General features: G+C 44.9%; 3 protein-coding genes across 6 annotated transcripts; 1 reads left to right on the top strand and 2 right to left on the bottom strand.

Moving 5' to 3' along the window:
• Positions 1-601: 601 nt before the first annotated feature.
• Positions 602-10448, top strand: txlnba (taxilin beta a). 2 transcript variants are annotated; one of them, XM_067241826.1, is made up of 12 exons: positions 602-685; positions 2286-2484; positions 2668-2782; positions 3629-3720; positions 5013-5183; positions 5595-5789; positions 6626-6745; positions 7293-7367; positions 8426-8518; positions 8744-8839; positions 9009-9161; positions 9352-10448. In XM_067241826.1, the coding sequence occupies exons 2-12, from the start codon at positions 2299-2301 to the stop codon at positions 10156-10158; spliced, it is 2103 nt and encodes a 700-aa protein (XP_067097927.1). In that variant the 5' UTR covers positions 602-685; positions 2286-2298; the 3' UTR covers positions 10159-10448. The 2 variants fall into 2 exon arrangements, with proteins under 2 accessions (XP_067097927.1, XP_067097926.1); XM_067241825.1 differs by lacking the exon at positions 7293-7367 and adding an exon at positions 7166-7240 and having other exon boundaries at positions 603-685.
• Positions 10449-10814: 366 nt separating this feature from the next.
• On the bottom strand, positions 10815-19024 carry heca (hdc homolog, cell cycle regulator). 3 transcript variants are annotated; one of them, XM_067241722.1, is made up of 5 exons: positions 18672-19024; positions 14429-15401; positions 13736-13902; positions 12120-12274; positions 10815-11315 (listed from the first exon to the last, which is right to left on the bottom strand). In XM_067241722.1, exons 1-5 carry the CDS (start codon positions 18832-18834, stop codon positions 11151-11153), a joined length of 1623 nt encoding a protein of 540 aa, XP_067097823.1. In that variant the 5' UTR covers positions 18835-19024; the 3' UTR covers positions 10815-11150. The 3 variants fall into 3 exon arrangements, with proteins under 3 accessions (XP_067097823.1, XP_067097824.1, XP_067097825.1); XM_067241723.1 differs by having other exon boundaries at positions 14441-15401; XM_067241724.1 differs by lacking the exon at positions 12120-12274 and having other exon boundaries at positions 11164-11315.
• A 466-nt stretch (positions 19025-19490) lies between these two features.
• Positions 19491-23021, bottom strand: abracl (ABRA C-terminal like). Its single transcript, XM_067241635.1, has 3 exons — positions 22940-23021; positions 22237-22302; positions 19491-20936 (listed from the first exon to the last, which is right to left on the bottom strand). The coding sequence occupies exons 2-3, from the start codon at positions 22295-22297 to the stop codon at positions 20752-20754; spliced, it is 246 nt and encodes an 81-aa protein (XP_067097736.1). The 5' UTR covers positions 22298-22302; positions 22940-23021; the 3' UTR covers positions 19491-20751.
• Positions 23022-23325: the final 304 nt, after the last annotated feature.

Below are 23325 nucleotides of genomic sequence, written 5' to 3'. Positions count from 1 at the left end.
GGCCTTGCACTCCAGACATTATCATCCATTTCAGGATTAAATCTAGATTCAAATCTAACTTATGAACTTGCACATAAAGATGTCGTTTCATAAGATAATATCCTGCATATTATACTGTGTCCAATTTCAACAGATTTAAATAATTCCAACTTAAACCAAATGGTCCCATTTATTTAGCTTTACATTGGAACCATTTGGTTTAAACAGGAATTATTTAAATCTGTACAACGGAGATTTGACACATAATCGAAACAGGTTTATTCTATATTTATTTTTATGAGTGCAGGAGTCACTGTAAAAACAACAGAGCCACTGGATAACTGTGTGTGTCTGTAGTACAGTGGGCTGTGGGCCCAGAAATACACAGCAGAAGCCCTGGAGATACCAGGAGGGCCCCAGGGGAACCGGGGGTGGCAGGTTACAAAATAGCCCTCCAGGAAAGCATGTTCAAAAAAGCTGTTGTGGGCTAGTCACCCATACACTAGCAAACACACGGACACGCACATGCATGCACACTCGCAGGGCTGCCTTTGATACCCTCTCCCCAGAGTGTGTGAGTTGCAACAAGTTATTTTGAGGGTCTGTCCTGTCACAGCTGTTGTCCCAGTCACTTGTGTCCGATAGGACCCTCTTCACTCCTCTCACTCCTTCCTTCTTTCTCTCTCTTCCCTTCCTGCTGTTCCGGGTGAGTGCTACAACCAAGTCTTTCTTGTCTGGTTTTGACTCTGAAATGTGTAATTTTGGAGGGTTTAACTGTTAAATATATTTGGAAGTGTAGTGTGTTTGTTTGCTTTAGAGTCTGCTTGGTTTACAGTGTGTTGACAGTGTTTATGAGTTGGTTAAGGTACCACTGCCGAGTCATCGCAAAGAATATTTGGTACAAAACCTCAATGTGTGCTGAACTGACCAAATCACTAGCAAGTTGATCAGCAAGAAGATAACTTGTCTTGTTTAATTTGACGGGTTTTACAAACAACATAAACATCTGTTGTGTGTTTTTATGTGTATATGTTTGTCAATATGTAACAGTAACAATGGCGAATTATTTCAAGCTGTAAATGTCAAACAAGCCATGTGCCTAATACAGGTGGTTAGGTAGCAAGGAACACAAGTTTTTCTTTCCCCTTCCTCCCATTGCTTCATTCTACGTAGAAGGGCCATGGTTGACATCAGCAGAGACGTGTCTAGGAGGAGAAATAGCTTGACCATATTTAGAGGCTCCCAAAATAGAGAGGGGTTGAGGAACAGGTGCTGTGTGGGGGAAGAGGGTGGAGTGGAGTGAGAGGTATCGAGAGAAAGAGAGGGAGGAAAGAGAGACAGAGAGAGAGCAAGATGAGGGGAGACCGGGTGTGAGGGCTTGTTAGGGGGTTGCGTTAGGTAGAGGCGGGAGGGTGGGGTAAGGGTGTGAGGAGGGTGAGCAGCGGGCTAATTTTATCCTGATAAGCAGGGGCAGCGTCGGCAGCAGCCGCAGGAGTGGCAATCATGTCGCAACAGAGCCGAGCCACTGGGATAAACAACCTCTGGATGCTCTGGGTTCATTACACATGAAATCAGCCGCCATGCCAGAATCTTCTGGGAGTGGGTGGGGGGCCTGATGGTGGCAGACCATATTTAACCCCCTCCACCTCTCTCTCTCTCTCTCTCTCTCTCTCTCTCTCTCTCTCTCTCTCTCTCTCTCTCTCTCTCTCTCTCTCTCTCTCTCTCTCTCTCATTGTCCTCCGGAGCTCTGCTGAATGCCAGCTGGGTCCTGGACTACTTTACCTTTTCCTCAACTCCCCGCCTCCACCCTCCTCCTGGGCACCTCCATGGAGAGTTGTGCTAAATACGCAGGGTTGAGCCACTGGTTTCCGCTGTTTACAATTTTACAAATGTCAGACCTCGGCATTTGAAGCAATATCATTGCAAAAGATGCATAGTTTACAGGGACCATCCCTTAGGCTAATGTATTACAATCTGGTAGAGGTCCCTGAGATGAACTTTGCTGTTCTGTGAAATACCATCCATGTTAATTCGGTACCATTTTGTAGTAGACTGTCGAGGCCACCCACCCTATCTGTAAATCTCCTAAAACGAACCATACAACCCTCTCTCGTTGTGCAGCTCAGTCATTCTAGTCAAATTTTGTAGCTTCATATTTTGTTCCCAGGTTATTATACACTTTTTAAACCAGCCAGCTTGTTGCAGTACGTTGCTCAACCAACCAGATTGTATCTGTTGGTTGTCCAACCAACCAGCTTGTTGGTGTGAGCGGTCAAAACTAACCAGCTGGCCGTTCTCTCTCGTAGCCAAACTCGAGTGATGGAGGCCAAGGTACAGACAGTCCAGCCCGGTCCAACAGAGACCCTGGCCCTGGTGGTTTCCCCCAAGACCCAGGTCCAGCCAGATCCTAAGAACCCTTCCTCAGACCCCATGGAGGAGTTCAGTCGGCAGCTTGAGGACATCATCAACACCTACGGTTCTGCTGACAGCCTGATGGACAAACAGGTAAGGCTGGCTCAGCTAGAGGAGCATGGCAGCACCAGCACCTCAGAATCGATTAGTGCACAGAAGGTCTTCCATCTTCGTATCGTTTTGAATGAAACTTGTTTGATGATATTGAATGTATTGACCAGAAAGAGTGTGAGGATTCGGAATGCAAGGTGAAGAAATTTGGATTTGATTTTTAAGATTGTCATGGTGGAGTCCGAGGAAGACAAGATGGAGGAGGACCTTGACAATGTCACCAAGGAGACAGGCGCCAACAAGGATCCGAAGGCCGAGAAGAAGTTGTTGAAGGGACTGGGTAGGTAAGAGTTAGGGTTAGGCCTTGGTTTGATTGAAGCTTTAAAATACTGCTACAAACCATGTTATGGATTGGGCTTCTACATAATTGAGGAACATTGTAAAGTATATGTGATCCCTGTTGTCAATTTTAGAGCCCTGTAATCTACATTAGAGTCCTATTGTCTATATTCAAGCCATCTAGTCTATATTAGACCCATGTTGTCTTAAAATTAGTAATGTAGTCTATATAAGGCCCATGCAGTCTTAAATTGAGCCATGTAGTCTATGTTAAGAGTCCAGTAATGGAGCTCCTAAATTTGAATTAGAGACATCCAGTCTATGTTAGAGCTATGTAGTCTATAATACAGCCATGTGGTCTACATTTGCACCCTGTAGTCTATATTACATCCCTGTAGTCTATATTTGAGCCCTGTAGTCTATATTACATCCCTGTGGTTTAAATTAGAGCCCTGTGGTCTATATTTGAGCCCTGTAGAATCCGGAAACACAAACCTGTCTTTCCAGCATCCTTTTTTATATACATAAAACAAGTCTTGTCTAACAGCATTAAACACTAGGTGCAGCATTCAGTGTGAATGCTATATAAAACCAGGACATCTAGTCAGTCTTCAGCCAGTCTTATCCACTCTCCCCAGCCGTGGGTGCCAGAAACCAAGCACTAGCATACTGGTGGGTGGGTGGGTGGGTGGGTGGGTGGGGGAATGGAGGGGTGATGGGGTCAACACAGAACATCCCTCTCTTCATCCCTTCATTCCCCGCTCATCCTTTCATCCCTCTCTTCATCCTCCTCTCAGAGGGTGTCACCAGTAGATGATGGGTTTGTCTCGTCTGTGTGTGTTTTCAGGGAAGGAGGCCTCGCTTCTCATGCAGAGCCTCAACAAGCTCCGGAAGCCGGAGGAGAAACTGGAGGCTGTTCTCAAGCAGTACGCTGAGCTGGTGAGTCCCTCAAGCCCTGGACCAGACACCCCGAAAACACACACAAATAGATCAACAAAGAGAGAAATTGAGGGATCGTTGGAGGGAGGGAGGGAGGGAGGGAGGGAGGGAGGGAGGGAGGGAGGGAGGGAGGGAGGGAGGGAGGGAGGGAGGGAGGGAGGGAGGGAGGGAGGGAGGGAGGGAGGGAGGGAGGGAGGGAGGGAGGGAGGGAGAGTGGGCTGGATGGAGGGAGAGAGAGAGGGAAGGAGTGGATGAGGAGTGATCTTCAGAAAGTTTTCAGAGCCTTAAGATTATTATTACAAAGAACGTTTCTAGTAGTCAAGCCTTAACACCAAGTAAATATTTTTTTGCCCCAGCCTGAGAGACAGAAATTAAACCAGCGAGTTGATTTTGTCAACACTGTTGAATATGAAATGCCTGGATTCCTTTGATGTGTCAACATTTACTGTCGTTTTATTTACAATTGCAGACACAGAACAAAACACTCATAAAAGCAATGTTATCTCTATTCTATTACATAATTACACTAATTGGTACGGTTTGATCTTGGACTTTTTTCCTTCTGCTGTGGGAAGCTGAGGCAAAAACGTTTCTCCTAAATATTCATGTCAACACAGCCCGCTGAGTTGAATTTAAATATTGAGAGGAAGAGAGAGAGAGAAACACAGAGACAGACAGATACATAGACAGAGAGAAAGAGACTGATGGACAGACAGAGATCGCATGGTGAGATATTGAAAGCAGCTCGGTAGTCACCACCTTGACGATGACCTACATATCCTGCCTGCCTCTGGCACCGGCAACAGATCAGAAGACAGGGCTGTTAACCACAGACAGATATACTCTGTAAAAACACACACCCCAGCCCTGCTCTAGGAGATAGCACATCAGGAACAGGTTCACACAGGGGTACACGGCTGCTTCTCTCAAGACATTTATCATCTTGAAGCACAATGGTTCGAAAAAACAGTTGTTTGACATTTTATCTCCAACCACTTCTCCGTGTCAAGAGAATGAAAGAGATTGGGTGGACAGGAATCGCAAGATATAGAACGGTCTCGGCGGATTAATATCCAGCCTTCTGTACTTGTAAAGTCAGCCAACCACAGTCAGCCAAGCAGCCAGCCAACCAGTCAGCCACACCAAATCCTCTTAGGACATGTCTCTCTGTGTGTCTCTTTCTCTCCTCGTCTAGTCACCCATGCGTTTGTTAGCCAACAGTGCTCTGGTGTGTTGAGGCCACCGACCGCGTGTCATGTATATGCATCCTATCTGTGTGTGTGTGTGTCCAGGTGGAAGAGCATCGGGCAGAGCAGAGGCAGCAACGCGTGCTCCAGCAGAAGAACACCCACATGCTGAAGGAAAGAGAACATCTCCAATCCGAGCACAGCCGAGCCATCCTGGCCCGCAGCAAACTGGAGGGGCTCTGCCGAGAGCTCCAGAGACACAACAAGACTCTGAAGGTCAGTCGGTTAGTCATTTAGGCCCAGTATCCCAGATGTGGATTAAGCCTAGTCCTAGCCTAACAACTTTTTCAAGGGTTTTTTCAGTAAATGTTGCTCTTAATCTATGTCTGGGAAACATGGCTGTAGAGAACTGCAGAAACACAACCACACCCTTTGCTTTGGTGATTTGGTAGTTAGTTTCGTAGTTTGTAAATTAGTTAGTTACCCAGGACTGGTCATCTACCTTATACTCTACCCAGGGAGTTGGTATTCTCAGGTTGACCTTGAGTTTCATATTCGACTGTTTCTTTCCAAACATCTGCATCACAATAATCACCCCTGACCCTTAAACGTGTATCCCTCCCTCTCCCTCTCCCTCTCTCTTCCCTTCTCTCTCTCCCTCTTCCCCTCTGTCTCTCTCTTTCTCAGGAGGAGACTCTGCAGCGCTGTCGGGACGACGAGGAGAAAAGAAGGGAGATCACAACCCACTTCCAGAGCACGCTCACCGACATCCAAGCCCAGATCGAGCAGCACAGCGGCCGCAACACCAAGCTCTGCCAGGAGAACGCCAACCTGGCCGACAAGCTCAAGAGCATCCTCAACCAGTACGAGCAGAGAGAGGAGGTACACACGCATCCACAGGCCATGTGTGTGCGCACACAAAAACACCAGACACGCGCATTCATACACACAAGCACGCAGACACATCACACACACACACATACACACACACACACAGGTCATGTGTGCACAGGCAAAAACAAAAGCACATGCATGCCCACACATGCTCAAACACAAAGGCCATGAGTGTGAACCCAAAAACACGCATACACACATGCACACAGGCAATGAGTGTCCACACAAAGACATACACACCCTCACACATGCACACGCACACACACAGCCAGTGATGATGAAACATTTGTTTTGGTCCCACCAAGTGGGTATTTGTGTTCAGCGAGGCAGTATGAGAAGTCTCAAGGAGCGAAGAGGAGCTTTGCTAATGTCCCTGCTCACGTCAGCAGACAGAGATGACCCAGCAGGGATGTTATCTAGTTCGTCTGTCATAACAATAACAACCTGCAAAAGAGAAAGAGAGAGAGGGGGGGATAGGGAGAGAGCAAGAAAGGTAGACAGACTCAAAAAGAGGCTGAATCATTCTGGAGCTTGTCAGGTCCAGTCACAGGAGAATACAGGAAAGAACATGACGAACTGTAAGTGACGCATACAAATCAGGTTCAGTCATAACACATACGCACAGACACACACACACATACACAGATACACACGCGAACAACTCCCTGCCAGTGTTGTAGCCTTTAATATCTACTGCCATCCTCTGGTGAAAGCTGAAATTTGAATTTCCATCAAAATTCTCCACCTGAAACCTCACATCTCACAACAGAACACTATCTCAATGCACCAATATCTATCTGTGTGTGTGTGTGTGTGTTTGACAGAGTCTGGAAAAGATCTTCAAGCACCGTGACCTGCAGCAGAAGCTGTCTGATGCCAAGTTGGAGCAGGCCAAGGCTCAGCTGCAGGAGGCAGAGGAGAAACACAGGAGGGAGAAGGAATACGTGAGCTCCCACACGTACATACACACACACACACACACACAAGCCTGATACACACACAGACAGGCCTGCATAAACACACATACACACACATGCGCATTCCTGCTCTCACATACCTGCATATACACGCACACATGCACTCACACACAGACAGGTCTGCATACACATAAGCACAAATACAGGGGCAATCCAGCATAAACACACCTGCACAAACATTTCATTCATTCATTTACAAACTCAATGCAATGCAATGTAAGTACGCTGCTACATTTATTACTGAAAGATTACATGGTGACCTGTAGATCCAGTGATCTTTGCCATTCAATCTGTTCCATATCGACCAGTGTGTTGGTGTTGCTTTCATGAAAGCATGGTGTATGACGGGTTGCACCCATGGTAACCCCTAACTGTCTCATTTGCTAGTTGCTTAGGGAGGCAATTGACAAAACAAAGAAATGCTACACAATGAAGGAGCAGGAGTTGCAGATGAAGAAAAAGGTAAAGGTTTCTCCCTTCCCTCTCCCTCTGTGTGTGTTCTGTCTCTAACCAGTTACTGATACAGGCCGCAGAGTGGAAGATACAGGCTAAGCTACTGAGAGAGCAGGAGACAATCATGCAGGCGCAGGTGAATATCTGATTATTCTGAAGCCCACCCCTGCCCCTCTCCGAGGCTTTCTGACCTCTGACCTCCTTGGGACGTCTCTTACAGGTCAGGGCCTTAAAGGCCCTAAACACTTCCAGTAATGAAGATGACTTTGTTTAGGGGAAATTGTCTTATCTCTCTCTTTCCCTCTCTCTGCCCCCTTCATGCTCCCCCATCTCCCTCTTTTTCTCTTTTCTCTCTGCTTTTTCTCTCTGGCTCTGTGCTCTGATGAAAGAGAGTGTTATTTCTATGGATATTAAATGTGACACAATCATGGGTGAGATTGATTATACAGTGAATTGAGCTGGGCTGAGGAACTACACTTTGCTAAATGCTAAATCATACAAAGATAAATGGCTTTCAGCTGGACACATAAATTACCCCTGACAGTTCCGTGCGGTCATAATGAACAGCTTAGAAGCCTGGCCATTGTTTAACACTCTGTGTTTCCCCAACAGGAACATTAGCCAGCCCTCCAACTAAATAAGTTACAAAAACAACATTAATTATATTATTGCAACCAAGGATCAATGATGATACATCATACCATTGGGCCAAGACTCCACATTTCCGATACAGTCATAGGAAACAGTCCTAATTTCCCCGTGCAATCACATAGTGAAGACTCATTCTGCACTTTTTGACATGGATACTATCCTGTGGCTGTGTTAGCTGAAATGTAGTAAAATCAAAAGCTTTATGCTTTAGATTGTATATTGTGAGATTTAGATTTTATGATGTGAGATTGCCAGTCATAGCCATGTCTATGTACACTGTGATCCATGGGATGAGCACATATGAATGGTTCAATTTTGTCAAATGTTGTTTCTATTGGTTCCATTCAATCAGATAAATAATGAAATCATGAGTCAATATTGTCATTCTATATAGTACTTGATCCCTGGTCTGGGAATTAACTGCCAATGATGAAAATGTATATTTTGACTGCTGATGACTAGCCATGTGATGTTATTTGAACATATGAATTTTGTGAGACAGTATACTATACCGAACACACTTGTGTGTCTGTCCCTCTCCAGCTGGTGCTGTATTCCCAGAAGTTTGATGAGTTCCAGACCACACTGTCCAAGAGCAACGATGTGTATGCCAGCTTCAAGCAGGAGATGGAGAAGGTATGTGGGCCCTCAAAATAAACCCTACTATTTAAATACCCTTGGCGTTTTTACAACTAAATATTTGCAGGCCATAAATTCTGCAATATACTTATACTCCTAGGTCAAGTTCATGAGGGATCATTTTAAATAAGTTTTCAAACACCCAGAAAATAACATTTCATGTATGTCTTACTGTCATTTTTCCATCCCTACTTAACCAAACAACAAATGCATATCATCCAGATGACTAAGAAGATGAAGAAGCTTGACAAAGAGTCAAATATCTGGAAGACGAGGTTTGAGAGCTGCAACAAGGCCCTTGTCGAGATGATCGAAGAGGTAAGGGCAGGAGCACACATACACATTTAAATACGCCACAAATTTAGATCCTGGCCATTCATCTCTCTCTTTCTCTCTCTTTCTCTCTCTCTCTCTCTCTCTCTCTCTCTCTCTCTCTCTCTCTCTCTTTCTTTTCCTCCACTGTAATCCTCCCTCTCTCTCCTGTCAGAGATCAGAGAAGGAGAAGGAGTTTGAGTTGTTCTGTCTGAGGATCGACAAATTGGAGAAGCTGTGCCGTGCGTTGCAGGATGAGAGACAGTGCCTGTACACGAAGATCAAAGACATACGCCACACCTCCGCTGAGGAAGCTACACCCACCCAGGTGATTCATTGGTTCATTGATTACATGATGAATTGATTGACTATAGATAGACACAGACATATTACTACACACACTATTTGCATGTTGCTTTGGATCAAAGTGTCTCCTAAACAAAGAAAAGTAGGTCGTCATGTAAAATAGAGAGAATCATAACATCCCAACCAACACCCAGTGGGTTCTGTTCACACAGACTGACCCAGAGGTCCCTGGGGCGTCTCAGGTGCTGATCCCAGACCTGGAGCTACCAGAGGATGATGTACTGACAGAAGAGATGTCCAGGCTGTCCGCAGAGCAGGCCAGGCTGCAGGCCTTCGCTGCCTCGCTGTTGGCGCCCTCTACTGCAGGGGAGGATGATGACGACTCAGACAGCGAGGAAGAGGGGGAGTTGGTCACAGAACCTGCCCAGACCGGGGCCCATGTCCCAGTTCCAGCCCTGCCCCATTCGGTCTCTGAGCCCAAACAAGAACCAGTTGAGGAAGAAGAGGTCCATAAGTGTTCAGAACCAGCTCCAGCCCCAGAAGTCCAGGTCGTTCCTTCTGAATCCTCCATATCAGCACCCGTTCAAGCTGACAAGGTCCAGGAGTCTCCAGAACCACAAGTGGTCCCAGATGTACAAGTCGTTCTTGCTGAATCCTCCGTACCAGCATCAGTTCAGACAGAGGAGGTACCACTGTCTCCAGAATCAGTGCCAGAACCAGAACCTGCACAGGTAGCTGTCACACTATCCTCAGCACCGCTTCCAGAGAAGGAAGATGCCAGGAAGGGAAATGAACCCATCCCCTCTCCAGCAGAACCAGTTGAGCAGGCCTCGGTAGCAGCTAAGGTACCAGTAGAAGAGGTGAAGGAGATCCAGAAACCGAATCCAGCACCAGAACCAGTACCTGGAGCAGCTACCTCAAAAAGCAACACAGCCAAGCCCGCCCCCTCCAGGGCACAGCCAACCAGAGGAGGCCCCTCTAAGACACCAAAGAAGAAGAACTCTAAGAAGGCTAGCTGAGAAGTGAGGGTTTTGAGTGTGTAAGTGAGCATTAGTCAAGTCTAGTAAGTACCTTCTGTGGCGGTTAGGATGTGCTGTATGAACAGCTTTGTTTGTCTAGACTGGTGCACCTGCAGAGTTGTCACCTTGAAGTGAGGTATATCAGATGGCGAAAGACACAGAAATGTACTATACTTTTCAGATACTGTACAAAGACCTTCCAGACTGTTGCCGGTGAATGGAAACAGCCACAGAATGTTGCGTTTTGAATCTACAATGATGTAACTGGAATAAAGGTCTTTGTATAGACACAGCTGGACTGGAGTTTGTCGGAATACACACACCTGCATGCACACACACACACCCAGACTCACACACACTCTCTCTGACACCTTTTACACTCTGACCCACCTGATTCACACTGACTCAGTTTGGGATCCACAGAACAGGTGTTTCCATGGCAACTCTGGCAAAGAACAATCACAGGTGCTGAGGAGACAGTCTTGTGCCCCGCAGTGTCAGCTATCCCATAATTTAGCTGTCAGTTACAACTTGAGGCCTTTAGATGGCGCCTGTGATATTCTGCATTCTCCTACCTACTCACCATATTTGTCTTGACCATATTACTAGCTAAAGATTGTTCTATGCTAAAACACATTGATCAAAGACAACACAGGTAACTTTCTCTCCTTTATTGAGAGATTATTTTCATTCTTTGAGTAAAAAAAGCAAATTTGGCATACAGATACATTCACTTGTCACAGTATGATGTGTAGCTTGTATTTTTAAGTGCTTGTGTTCAGATCTACCAGTGACCTTGTCAGAAATGGTAGACAGCGGAACCATACTCTTTTCTAAAACATACAAAAAGAAAATGCTGAAGACTATAGCTCGTAGTGTTTGTAAGGCCCGGAAAATAACTCTTAGATATTTTAGATATTTTTAGATATTTAGATTTTTTTTTTTACAAAGAAGAACTAACTAATGTAACTAACATGCATACACAACATGTGTCAATAGGCCTCCAGGACTTTGAAGGAGGAGAATGGCTTGACGAAGTGGTAGTCCAGGTTTCCGCAGTGGGGGCACTGCTGAACGTTGCTGTATTCAGAGAAGTACTGCATCCCTATGCGGACATCCACCACTGGTTTCCCACAGTGCTTACAGTTCAGTCGCGCCTGGGGAGACAGGGGGGAAGGGGTGGGAGAGAGAACAGAGGAGAGGGTTAACCTCCTATGGGTTGACATTCCCAGCCCATCCCAAGGGACCGTTTCCGTAACTGTTGTGTCAGAGGTGTTGGGTGGCTGGCTGGTTAACACTGATAACAAATCCCATCACCCCACCGCCCCCCACCCCCTCCACCCACCAACACATTTTCAAATGTTCTCTCTTCACAGTCATTTCTCTGTCGTTATTGGTGTGTGCATTGATGTGTTCGTCCGTGTGTGTTTGTGTGTGTGTGTCTGCATGGTGTGGTGTGTGTTTGTGTGTCAAGGTGAACTTACGCCACATTCGCATTCCAGTGTAGCGGTAAGTGTGTCCGTGTAAAGTAGGTGTGCTCATCATTTTGGAGCCGCACCGATAGGTTAATGTGCTGTACTACAATGCAGAGTGGTTCTTGGGAGGGGGGGGGGGGGGGGGGGGGGGCAAGACTTGGACCCCTTGTGGCCCCGCTAAATGTAGAGTCTGAATAATTACAAACATGGTCTTTTGCCTGTTAAGAAAACTACATGACGACAATAATGTTTAATATAACAGGCCCCTCTAACAGTACAACTGGCCCCCGCTTGGCCCCCAGTTGAATGTTCTAGAACCTGCGCTACACTCTCAAAAGTTGAGCATTTCAGCTGTTCAAACTCAAACGCCCCAAAACTGAGACAGCGTTTCATACAGGTGCACGCAGCAGAGAAAACATGGCGTTCCGTTCACCGAAGCGAGCGGGAGACTCGCCCGTCGGAGGTCGCGCGGAGGTTGCTACCCACCTGACAGCACGGCGACGCCGCCAGGATATCGTAGGTGTACATGGTGCCCAGTTGGTGCCAGCTCCCGTCCCACCTGGACTTGCACTTGATGCAAACGATCTTATGGACCCCCTCCAAACAATCCACACAGATGGCATAGAGATGCATCAGTCTCCCTGCAGTCCACACACACACACACACACACACCGGACTCAACTAAAATGCAGTACACACATACACTACAGCAAAATGTGCGTGCACTAATGGAAAGTCTATTATTCAGATGCATATTAGCCAGGTACATCAAACACTGGATCAAAGCATAGAACTGAAGCCCCCACATTGAAGTGGTGAACAGTCTCCACAAGGCCTATCACCATTGCATATGCATACTACACAAGATTACAGTCATGTGCCATAACAATTACACGTTTATTTATTTATTTCGGTATGAAAGCAATTAGTTTGGTCGCGCTTGTTAGGGCAATGGGGATACAGAATGTGTGTAGACTGCAGAGAAACAACCGCTATTCTTTATTTTCAGCACTCTCTTATATTACACAGGGATTGACAGTGTGACATTATGATGCAATATGATGGTGAGATCCGCAGTGGTCTGGCCTGTTGTAAGCCACATGTTTATGTCTAAATGTATTTGTTTGTGTCCGTATAGTTGTGTTGTCTTTCTTACCAAAGCAAATTCCTTGTACGTGTAAACTGAAACTGGATTCAGATCCTTTGGTTTCTCCCCTCTCTCACTTTCACATGTCAACTTATAACTTCCAGAGAATAAACAGCGTCTCCCGACCAATCAGCTGTTCTTTCTGCTTCCATTTAAAGCCCACCTGTCTCCTGTTGATCAGTTGATTGATTCTGTGTTTGTGCTGTTCGTTCCAGTCGACTTGGTTCGCTGTGTCATTCGTTGCTGTCAGCTATTATTTGTTAGTTGTGTTCGTGTTGAGCTCGGATATACTGTATATCATATATATCATATCATCCTCTTGTTTAGTGTTGACTTATTTCAGTTTTTTGCCTATATGTTACATGTTGCTTTTTGTTTGGTTTGGTCATTTGCAAAGGAGCAAGGGGACAGGTAAGCTGAACATGGGCATACACCACTTCACATAGTTTATACTTGTTATACACTACTTTCTAGAACTTAAAAGTGCCACCTTTGTACTTTTGTTACAGAGGCATGATTTGGGTTAGGAAGGTTATTAAGCACTTTTGCTGTTCCTTTGTTCCCCTGTGGAGATCATTTTGTTGACATACATATCACTTATTGTATTGAAAGCATTGTCACTCATAGTTGTGCAAGACGCACACTGCCAAACACGGTACATATTTGTCAGACCCTTCTCTCTCCCTTGACGGAGGCAAACCAAAGAGAGGGTTGTAACTGTAGCTGTGCTCTGAGAATATTTACTTTCTCACACACACACACACACACACACACACACACACACACACATACGCACACTCTCTCTGCTTGACAAGGAAGTTAATCACACTGAGTTCTTTTCAGCACCACTCAAATGCAAAATCTAAGAAATATCCTACAAGAAAGCTGCATACACAGTATCTATGCATTTGTACGTGAGTGTGTATGCATGTGCGCGTGCATATGTCACACCCACCTTGCAGGTGACAGGGCACGTCGTACTCGATCTCGTCGTGTCTGGAGGGGCTGAGGAACAGCGTCCCGTCCACCAGGGGGAAGTGCTCGAATACGGGCAGCGTCCGGTGACACAGGGCACAGTTCACCATGTTCCTGTGGCTGGCGCTTAGGGCTGACAGGATGAACCTGCAGGACATACCCTGGATGTTAGCATTCCAGCAGACCTACTTCTTAACCCTTGTGCTGCCTTCGGGTCACATGACCCAAAGGTTCATAACGAACCACCGTTGTGTTTACCCAATTTTACCTAATACAAAAAAAATAAAAAATAAAATCTTTGAACTTTCTCAATGTGGGGGGTCTGAGACAGCCCAACGGTTAAAAGAAAATGCTTCACTTTGTTTTTTTATGCGGTAAAGCTGTCGCAATACGACGGTGGGTCACAATGACTGATGGGTCAGAATGACCCGAAGATAACACAAGGATTAAGAGCATCTTACCAAACAAGACTGTAAACATGTTTAAGCATTTCATCGATGAATAAACCATGAGCTTGTCTTGGGTTTAAAACATTTCACCAAACCAAGTTTTTATTTAACCAGTATAATATTCTAGCAGGAACCAAATAGGGTTCTTTAGGGTTTTAATATCGTTCTACCACAGCATTGAGCTAAGAACATTTTTGGAACCCCTGAAAACATTTAGCAACAACCAGGTGTATGACCTGCGTAGCTCCTCCCCTTGGCCAGTGTGGGCGTCGTCCTCCATGCGGACATGGTAGGTGTTGAGCTTGTGGCGGGGGACGTGAGTCAGCAGCTCTGTCAGGTCCAGCCTCCTCAGGAACTGCACCTGTGCCTCCCCCCCCATCCCGCCGGGGGTGAGGCGGGGCAGGGGGAGTGGCAAGGGGAGGACCACGCCTGGGTCCAGGTGAGTACCTCCCATCCCACCCCGCCCCAGGACTCCGCTGGCCAATAAGTGCTTCCGGTGGGACTCCATGTGAACGGCTGTCTTCAGGAACTCCCCAAGGTGGCGGGACCCCCGGGGGCCAGTGAAGGCAGCGGGGGGAGAGAAGAAGGAGAAGCCCGAGGGGGGGGACTGTCCCGGGGAGTCGCAGGGTGACCGAGGGCCCAGAACGCTGCTGGAGAACAGGCCCCTCTCCAGCGAGCTCTGGTGTTCCAAGGACTGCCTGTGTGGTAGTTCCTGGCTGGAGGCCCGCTGGGCCAGCTTCCCTCCTCCTGCAGCTCCCCCAGGGAGCCTACCCTTCTTGGGGTCGTCCAGCGGCTCCAGTCCCCCCACAGCCCCGGCCAGCCCAACCGCCCCAGCCTTGCCCAGGCTCTTCTCTGGCTTTTTCTTGCGGTCGTCCTGTGTGCGTCTGACCTGGTACCAATCTGTGTCCTTCTTCAGGTGACCCTGACCACAGCGGCAGGAGCAGAACCTGAAGGCCAGGTCGTAGCCCTTCTTGGTCCACATGTTCTGTCGGCACTGCTTCTCGTTCCAGGAGCGAGCGCGGCCAATACAGTTGAACTGGACCAAGATGCTGCTCTCCCACTCGTAGAAGCACTGCAGGTGCATCCAGTTGCCGTAGGGACAGAGTTCGCTGTTGCACAGCACGCGCTGGTAGTCATCCTTGTCCAGGTGGATGGGCCGGCCCAAACTGCACACCAGGGGGGTCGCACATGGGGCCTCTACAGGGGTCAAGAGGTCAAATATCTTATATTAGACACTTACGGTATATGACACAGACTTCAGAACTTTAGAACTATACCAAGGGGGGTCACTAAGGATGAGAACCATAAACCTGTTCTTATTCCAAAAATAAAAGGTCAGGACACTTTTGGTTCCACTAATGGTTCTGGAACTCTCCATTATGCACGCTGCAATGTTTCTGTGCAGCTGTAGAAACATTTAGCACACACGCACATTCTCGGTCAGATGACACAGGTGAAGGAGATAATGTTAAATGCAACAAATGTGCATTGTAAATACATGTAAAGGGGGCTGCACTAGCAATATGCATTTACAGCAGCACAGCATCACCTTCAACACCGTGTGTTCGAGTGCAAGTGCAATACCTTTCCCACTCTCCTCACCCCATCCATCGATAGGCACAGCCTAGTGGATCTCAGTCAGAACAGCCGTGGATTATGCCTGATAGCTGGAGTACATTATCATGGCTTAGAAACATTTGCCCGCGCATTACGTTTAAGACGATCAAGTCCAGTTCACATCTTTCACCATCACTTCAAGCCCAAGACACTTGAGCTAATTAGGTGACAAGGCAAAGCCACTAATAATGTATTATTGTAATAGGCTACTGTGCTTTGTGTTGTAGAAATACAATCAATGTTTAGGGTTTAGTGGTCAGAGGTAATTGGTTAGAGACATGTATGTCGTCAGTCTTAATAATGTAACTTTATTAAACCGATTATGCATTGCTTTAAAGGGAGGTTAGTGTGGTATTACAAAAATACAATAGGAATACAACAAGATATCAAATGCATTATCTGAGGATGACATTTATCTCATTGTGTTTATCATAATGTCAACTAACAATTTAAAACACAAAAGTGGGATTTATTGGACATATCACACTTACTTAATTTAGTTGGGGTTTTTTGTCAATAAAATCATCAGTATCAGAATAGTGTGGAAGGATCCTACAGGCAGGGGAAACCATTAAGCCAAGGGAGTGAATGAATCAGGAAGAGCTTTTTTTTTTCTTCTGCTACCCACAGGAGCCCTCAGGAAAGAAACTCCTTGAATCCTAACCTGGTGTTCAGTTCTGTTCTTTATTGTCCCACCGGGGGAAATTCCATACACAGTTGAAGAAGCTACTGCTCCTCTTCAAGCTTCACCTTGGCTAACTACTCTTCTGCTTGGCCTACCGGCATCTAACGCAGCACTTCGGGTGGGTGCAGTCTGGCAAGAGACTGGACCCACAAAACTGGTTGACGTTGATTTTGCTGCACTGCACAATGCACTATTGTAATTGAGATGTTATTGTTGCACTGTCATATTGTTCTTATTGTTCACATGTTAACTGAGATGTGGTTACTTTGCTAAATACTTTTAGAACTATGTACATTTGATCCTTGATCTTCTGTTGTACTTTCAAACCACACTATTTGTATGCTGCTTCGGAGTAAGTAAATGTAACATTCAAATGTACTGCAGCTGTGGACCTAATACGCTAGGAGTCATGTAGGTCAGGGCCTGATCTAACATGGTGGTACCCTGTTGGAAGAAAACTGTCTCTGCATCTGTCTTTAAACCACTAGATGTACTGTAGTTACTGCACACATCATTGTACGCTTATCTCAGTGTGGGCTGGGGTAAGCAGTGTGAGGGGAGAGCAGTATTTATTATTGCTTTTGGTAACATAATTTTGTTTATCTGTATGATCTCTAAATTCAATTTGATTCGATATAATTTATCCCGGATGGGAAATTCAGATGTCACAGCAGTCCCAATAAAATTTACAAGTATCCCCAATCAAATGTACACTGTTCAATAGGCTACTCTGTAATCCAACTACCAACAAATGACAAATAACCATCAGCCAACTCTAACCTATCCAGTTAAATTTCAGAAGAGCTGAAGTTGGCAATCTGTAAATAGCTTCTTGATGGTATGAGCATCTACTATGGGTCACAAGGGACTCACATTACATAAAGTGTCATCTTGATTTTTGCCAAAAGCCAGTACAGATATATTACCATCGCCTATCACCCCACATTGTTAACATCTAGAGGCAAAACAAACAGTACCACCAAGGACTCTCTACCTTGCTTTGTTCCTTTAGTGAATACTAACCAAGGTAAAATAGCTTTTCATTTCTATGCACTTCAGAAGTGCAAGGAAATCCATATTACTTTTAAGATTAGCCACTCTGACATTGTTTTCCCATGAATTTTGGTTGAGCTTTTAATCTTTCAGAATCTTATAAGGATTGTCAGCATGGGCATTCAGCTTCAATGGGATTTTCCCTTTTCATAGACAATACATAAAAAGTCATCTTCAGTGATAATAATTCCAGAGAGGGCACAGTGACATGGTTGTAACCATGTTGTTTCTGGGTAAACTTCCCTTCACCAGAATGGCATGAGAAGTCAAATGAGGAAATGCATACCAACATAATTTACAATTACAAGATTTCCAGAGCAAGATTTGAGATTTTTACCAAGTTTGTGTGATTGTTTGTGTGTGTGTGTTCACGTGTGTGTGTGTGCCTCTATGGGTTTCCTCCTTTCATTTCCTGTATACCAACCAATCTTCCACAAGCCACCATGCTTACTGCACAGCCTTACAACGTAAGACAGTATTAGGCCTTAGTGCCTGACATACTGCAACAGTACCACAAAAAGAACTTATAGGACAGCCCTTTAACTGCAGTGCAGCACACCCTCAGAAGCAATGACCTCCTAAAACTGTCAGTGAGTGATTTAATCTGCGTCCTAAGATTCTGTGTCTGTACAATATACGGGTTCCAAACTGGCTGTGCTGCCATACTGTATCATATTCTGTTGATAGAGTGATTCTGTGAGGTTTTCAGATGCAAGCCTGTGTCTGCACAAGTGCATGCTTGGGGGGTTGATTTATCTAACCCAGGCTACACAATTACTATCAACAGCCAAGGTATCAAATGAGGTTGAACTTGAGAGCTCAGACAAGAGGGGAGGTTACCCTGCATCAAGGCCATGACTAAAAACAGTGATAATGTGCGTTGTGATATTACAGGATGTCAACACAAGTGGGCTATTAAAATATGTGCATGGTACCCGATCAAAAACACAAAACCATCATAAAACGTTCACGATGTTCTCTGTAATAGTGTGCAGATGAAAACAATGCATTGTGAAAGCAGTATGTAGCATCATGTGCGCACAAGCAAGACGCTCCCTGGTAATCTATTGCATTAATGACTTAAGTCGTGCATGTTTTGACACAACTCTTACCACTTGTGTGTTCGTTTATCGGTGCAGCTGTAGCCCCTAGTAATGCTGTCGCTAGTCCGGGCGCTCCTCCTGTTGCGGCTGCACTGGCTCCATTTTCTTGTTCGTCTCCACTACTGTTGGTGCGTTTGCTCCTTTTCCCCTTGTTGCTTTTCTGGTTGGGCATTTTACTGAGATCCACGTATCAATAAAATCCCCTATCAACGGCTGTTGTGGAATGACATCTCAGCAGATTCCATTTGTTTTGATTGAGGTATGCAATGATACTGCCGTCTTCTTGATGGCAGGTCTACAGTTTTTCCACAGCTACAGTATAACACCATCCCGATTTCTGCAGTTATGACAGCAAAGGTAACATACCAAAGAGGCGTGTCCGTCTCTTGTTTTGATTCCTGCTCTGAATGTGGATCGGTCAGGCGCTGTTCTCATCCAGCCTTCATGACGTAGCAAGCGCAACCCCGCCCCCCCCGACCCAAGTTGAGTTATTATTAGACTTCCCAGCCAGGGAGTCCAGTCTAGCGCGCTAGGGGAACCCAAATTATAGCATAACCCACAGTAGGTCGTAGAGTACAGTAGGCCTACTACCGAGGAAGTGCTCTTATAATGTGACATATCGAAGATGCATAGAACAACTATCTGCATTCTCTTGAGATCTTTGCCTGTATCCCTGTCAGGGAACCATCTTGCACATATTGGGAAATTGAGGACCTGATACTTGACATGCAAAAGTATCGAAAATGTGACACTTCCATGTGAAATACAAAATGAATTGATTTAGAGCTACAGGATGAAAGTTGTCAAATCAGACACAGAACTCAGCCATTAAGGTGTTAGGGTTCTGGTTTATTTTTTGCTTGCCATTATTATTGCCACTAAAACACAATGATGGACTTTCAGCTTTACCTTGGCCAAGTCTGGTAAGACAGGCAGGCATGGTGTTATGTCATGAACAGTGCAGAACCTTGTTACATTTGTGGTTCGTCTTGCACGGCACTTGCTTGCCCAATTACTATTGCTTACCATATCAAGTTTTACATGTATGCAAACTGTGACAGCAAAACACCTTGTATGATCAGGTCGTTGTTGGCCCATACACTGTGATCAGTTCACCATCAGAATTTGCAGTTACAATCAATTACATTAAAGTTCCATCCAAATAGCAAAATAAAAAACTGAACTGATCCCAGCCCTGCTTTACCTAGAAGGTCAACAGAGTGGATCCAGAAAACCGACAATGACATAACTTTTTAACTTAAATACATTCAAGTACAAGTTTTATGTCTTTGGGAACAAATGGCTACATTATCTGGAATTACAGAAAAATAACCTAACTGGACTGGACAGAAGAAAAAAGGGTTGTACACAGGCCATTGCTACCCCCCCCCCTCCCTTTTTTAAAGCACAGGTTAGTAACACAGTTTGGTCGTGTTAATTAAGCCCTGAGCAGAACCAAAGCAAAACCAACATTGGTTATTTGGCACAAATCTTTGTCTTTTAATACCGCTAAAGATTGCACAGAAAAACCCATTGGCTTAATCCTCCCTGCTTTGTCCGAAGGCAAAGGTTTGTATGGTAAATTTGAGAAAAAGACATTCTTGCTCTGATATAAAGCGACCGGTACTCAAACTTTTTATCTAAAATGAACATGTGCAAAAAGCCTTAATGGAAACACTTGAAATCTTTGTTATCCTATTTAAAAGTCATTTAAGTCTTAGAATGGCATACAAAGTCTACAAGAGGTAGCAAAACAACTATGTAAACAATGCATGGAATCATTTTGGTGACATTATCTTAACTTACAAGATTCACAAAGGAGGCGTCAGATTTGAAACACCGTAGGAGTGTTTGAATTTCATTTCTATAAAATACTTTCAACATTATGAAAAAAGCCATATTCCAATGTTTTGTCTGTGGTATACAAAATGTTACATTCTGAACCTGTACATTTAAAGTCCTGAAAGTGTATTAAAACGCAGACTGACATGTTACCCCCGGTATCTGAAATACCAACGCCTCCCAACAGGGTTCATACTGACACACTCCGACACATAAGCACATGCAAACACTGAAACACAACCGTGTATCATTCTTGCAGAAGAATGACATCCACATTGTCGTGGACACCTTGGAGGAGTAGCTCTCCCTCAAAAGTAACAATTTTCTTCCTCTTGGCTGCCCTCAGTGTTCCGACCAGTGCCTCAAAGATGTTGGCACACCTGTCATCACTGAACAGCACCCCGAACTTTACGCTTGTCTTTCCATCCGCATCTGTGAGACGATGGAAAAAGGGGTTCAACAGTCAAGAAAATATTACTGAGACAACTTAATGGACCTTCTTTAGTTTTGTTTCCCGGTGCCTTCAACACCATCCAGCCCCTCCTACTGAGAGACAAGCTGACAGATATGAGGGGGGACTCACACCTGGTGACCTGGAGTACGGACGACCTCACAGGCAGACCCCAGTATACCAGGCTGAGGGACAGGTCCTTTGAGACTGTGATCAGCAGCATTGGCGCACCACAGGGATACTGTCTCCTGTACATTTCTGACTACAAGTACAACTCCTGAGTTATGCCACATGCAGATTACACTGCAATTGTTGTAGTGAAGTATTTTGTTCCCCAGGCCATATGGCTGTACAACTATTCCCAGCAATGGAGGGGTAAAATCGAATGCTCACATGCATTTGTTCTCTAAGTCATTAGGCTGCTTGACTGTCAGTTACTGGCTATGTCATCTTTATGCAAAATGTGCACTTTTATGTGTTTAATATTTACATCCAGTTATTTTATCCACATAAATCATTATTATTGCATTGTTTCAGCTCTCAGTAGTAGTTCCGGTGGCTACATTGTAATTTCACTATAACATTTTTATTCTTATGTGTATTGGTGTTTTGTATGTGTCATATAAGCTACTGGATGCCTAAATTTCCCCCGGGATCACTCAATTATCTATTCATCTATCTATCTACTTATAGTTCAAAAAGAACCTTTCCTTGATATAACTATTGCACAATATTAGGCTACTCCTGTGTCAGCTGGGAAGCGTTTTCTCAAATGTACATTCTCAAATGACAGAAGACTTGCAGAATCTGCCAAATGCAAGTCCTTTTTGCAGTGTGTAATGTAAAAGAAGACATTACTGTCTCAAAACAACATATCTGGCAGCATATGGCTTGGCATTTGTTCCCTTAACCTTGCGGGGGCATGCCTTTGAACCCCTCCCTCCTCCCCATCCAACCCTCTGAGACTGAGCCATTCATTACAGGCACAGAAACACAGTGGAATAGCCATGCAGGCCATGGCAGCTGAAAAGTAATAAGAGAAAGCATGCCAATAAACATAAACACTCTTTGTGCTAGCCTGGGGATTCTCAATAAGAATGTGAAGTGGACATATGGAAAAGTCAGACCAAGCCCTGTTCAGCAGCTACAACCACCAAGCACTCCAGATCGTAGATTTGAACTAGCCTGGACAGTATGGATGAACTTCAGACAGTTTTCCTGTGTTATTAGTTTGATCTACTATTGAAGTGGAGCTAAACAAACACATTGTAACCTACTTACTTTTGCTGCCAAGACGCTGGATTTCCTCGACAAGGAGGGATACTTCGTGCTGGACATTCATTTTTACTATAAGAGAAAATGTAGATCTTCAGATCATTACTGTGGTTTATGAATTGTCCCTAACAATCAGCAATAACATTAGTAGGCTGTTGTGGGGGAGGGTTGGGGTGTTACAGTAGGCACCGGGTTATTGGCTGCCCTCATTTTTATAGGCTATTACGCCAGACATAAACCATCACTCTTACGAAAAGTGTTACGCTGTTCTGGATATTAAAATATACATTCCTACTGAAATTCTTATTAAGATATATCTCCAAAATTGTAACAATCTACGCGTTAGACTCGAGATTCAAACTTCTTTCAATGCGGAAGTGGCTTTGTGAATGTGAGTAAACCCTTTAGTCGGTTTATAATCACAATTAAATTATCTACACGCAGCTGAATGTCCGATGAGCTGTGGTCCATGGGCAAACACAAATGTATCTATCAGTTATTATAATCATCATAAATGACTATGTGATACACTGACACGGCTTGTATGGCCAGCTCTGGGCGGACAATAGGGAACATAGGCTGAGCGGTTAATTATTGGTTGAAACCAAGAAGTGAACAAATAATAATAATAAAAAGCTACACAAGCCTAACCAACTGACATAAATCAACACATCTATTTAAAGATAGCTTTAATTATCACAATATTTACCTGAGTTGTATTTGCCGTAGATTCTGGAGTTCTGCAGCAGCGCTGAAAGATACAAGCAGCCAGACGCGAGAACCTCACCAGGAATGGTGGCGCTGTTGCTGGTCACGTGCCATAACTCCTCCCTACCCTAGGTGGCACATACTGTGAATATTCATTCTAACAAGTGCCTGTTGTAAATAATTTGTTCTCAATTCTCTATCCATGTTCTTCGCAGAAATGTCCACCTATCCAGGGTTCAAAATGAGGGAGGCTGGGCGGATCCGAGAGCCTCTGTGAGTCTATAGGGACCCTCCATAATATAAAATCCTCCAAAAACTTCGGAAACTTCATTTCGGTCGATTATTCCTCCCCTTCAATAATACCAATTGGTATTTTATTTTATATTG

The sequence above is a fragment of the Osmerus mordax genome, chromosome 8 (genome assembly GCF_038355195.1).
Source record: "Osmerus mordax isolate fOsmMor3 chromosome 8, fOsmMor3.pri, whole genome shotgun sequence".
Classification (NCBI taxonomy): domain Eukaryota; kingdom Metazoa; phylum Chordata; class Actinopteri; order Osmeriformes; family Osmeridae; genus Osmerus; species Osmerus mordax.
The sequence above is the reverse complement of the archived record's forward strand: the minus strand, read 5'-3'. Positions and strand labels throughout refer to the sequence as shown.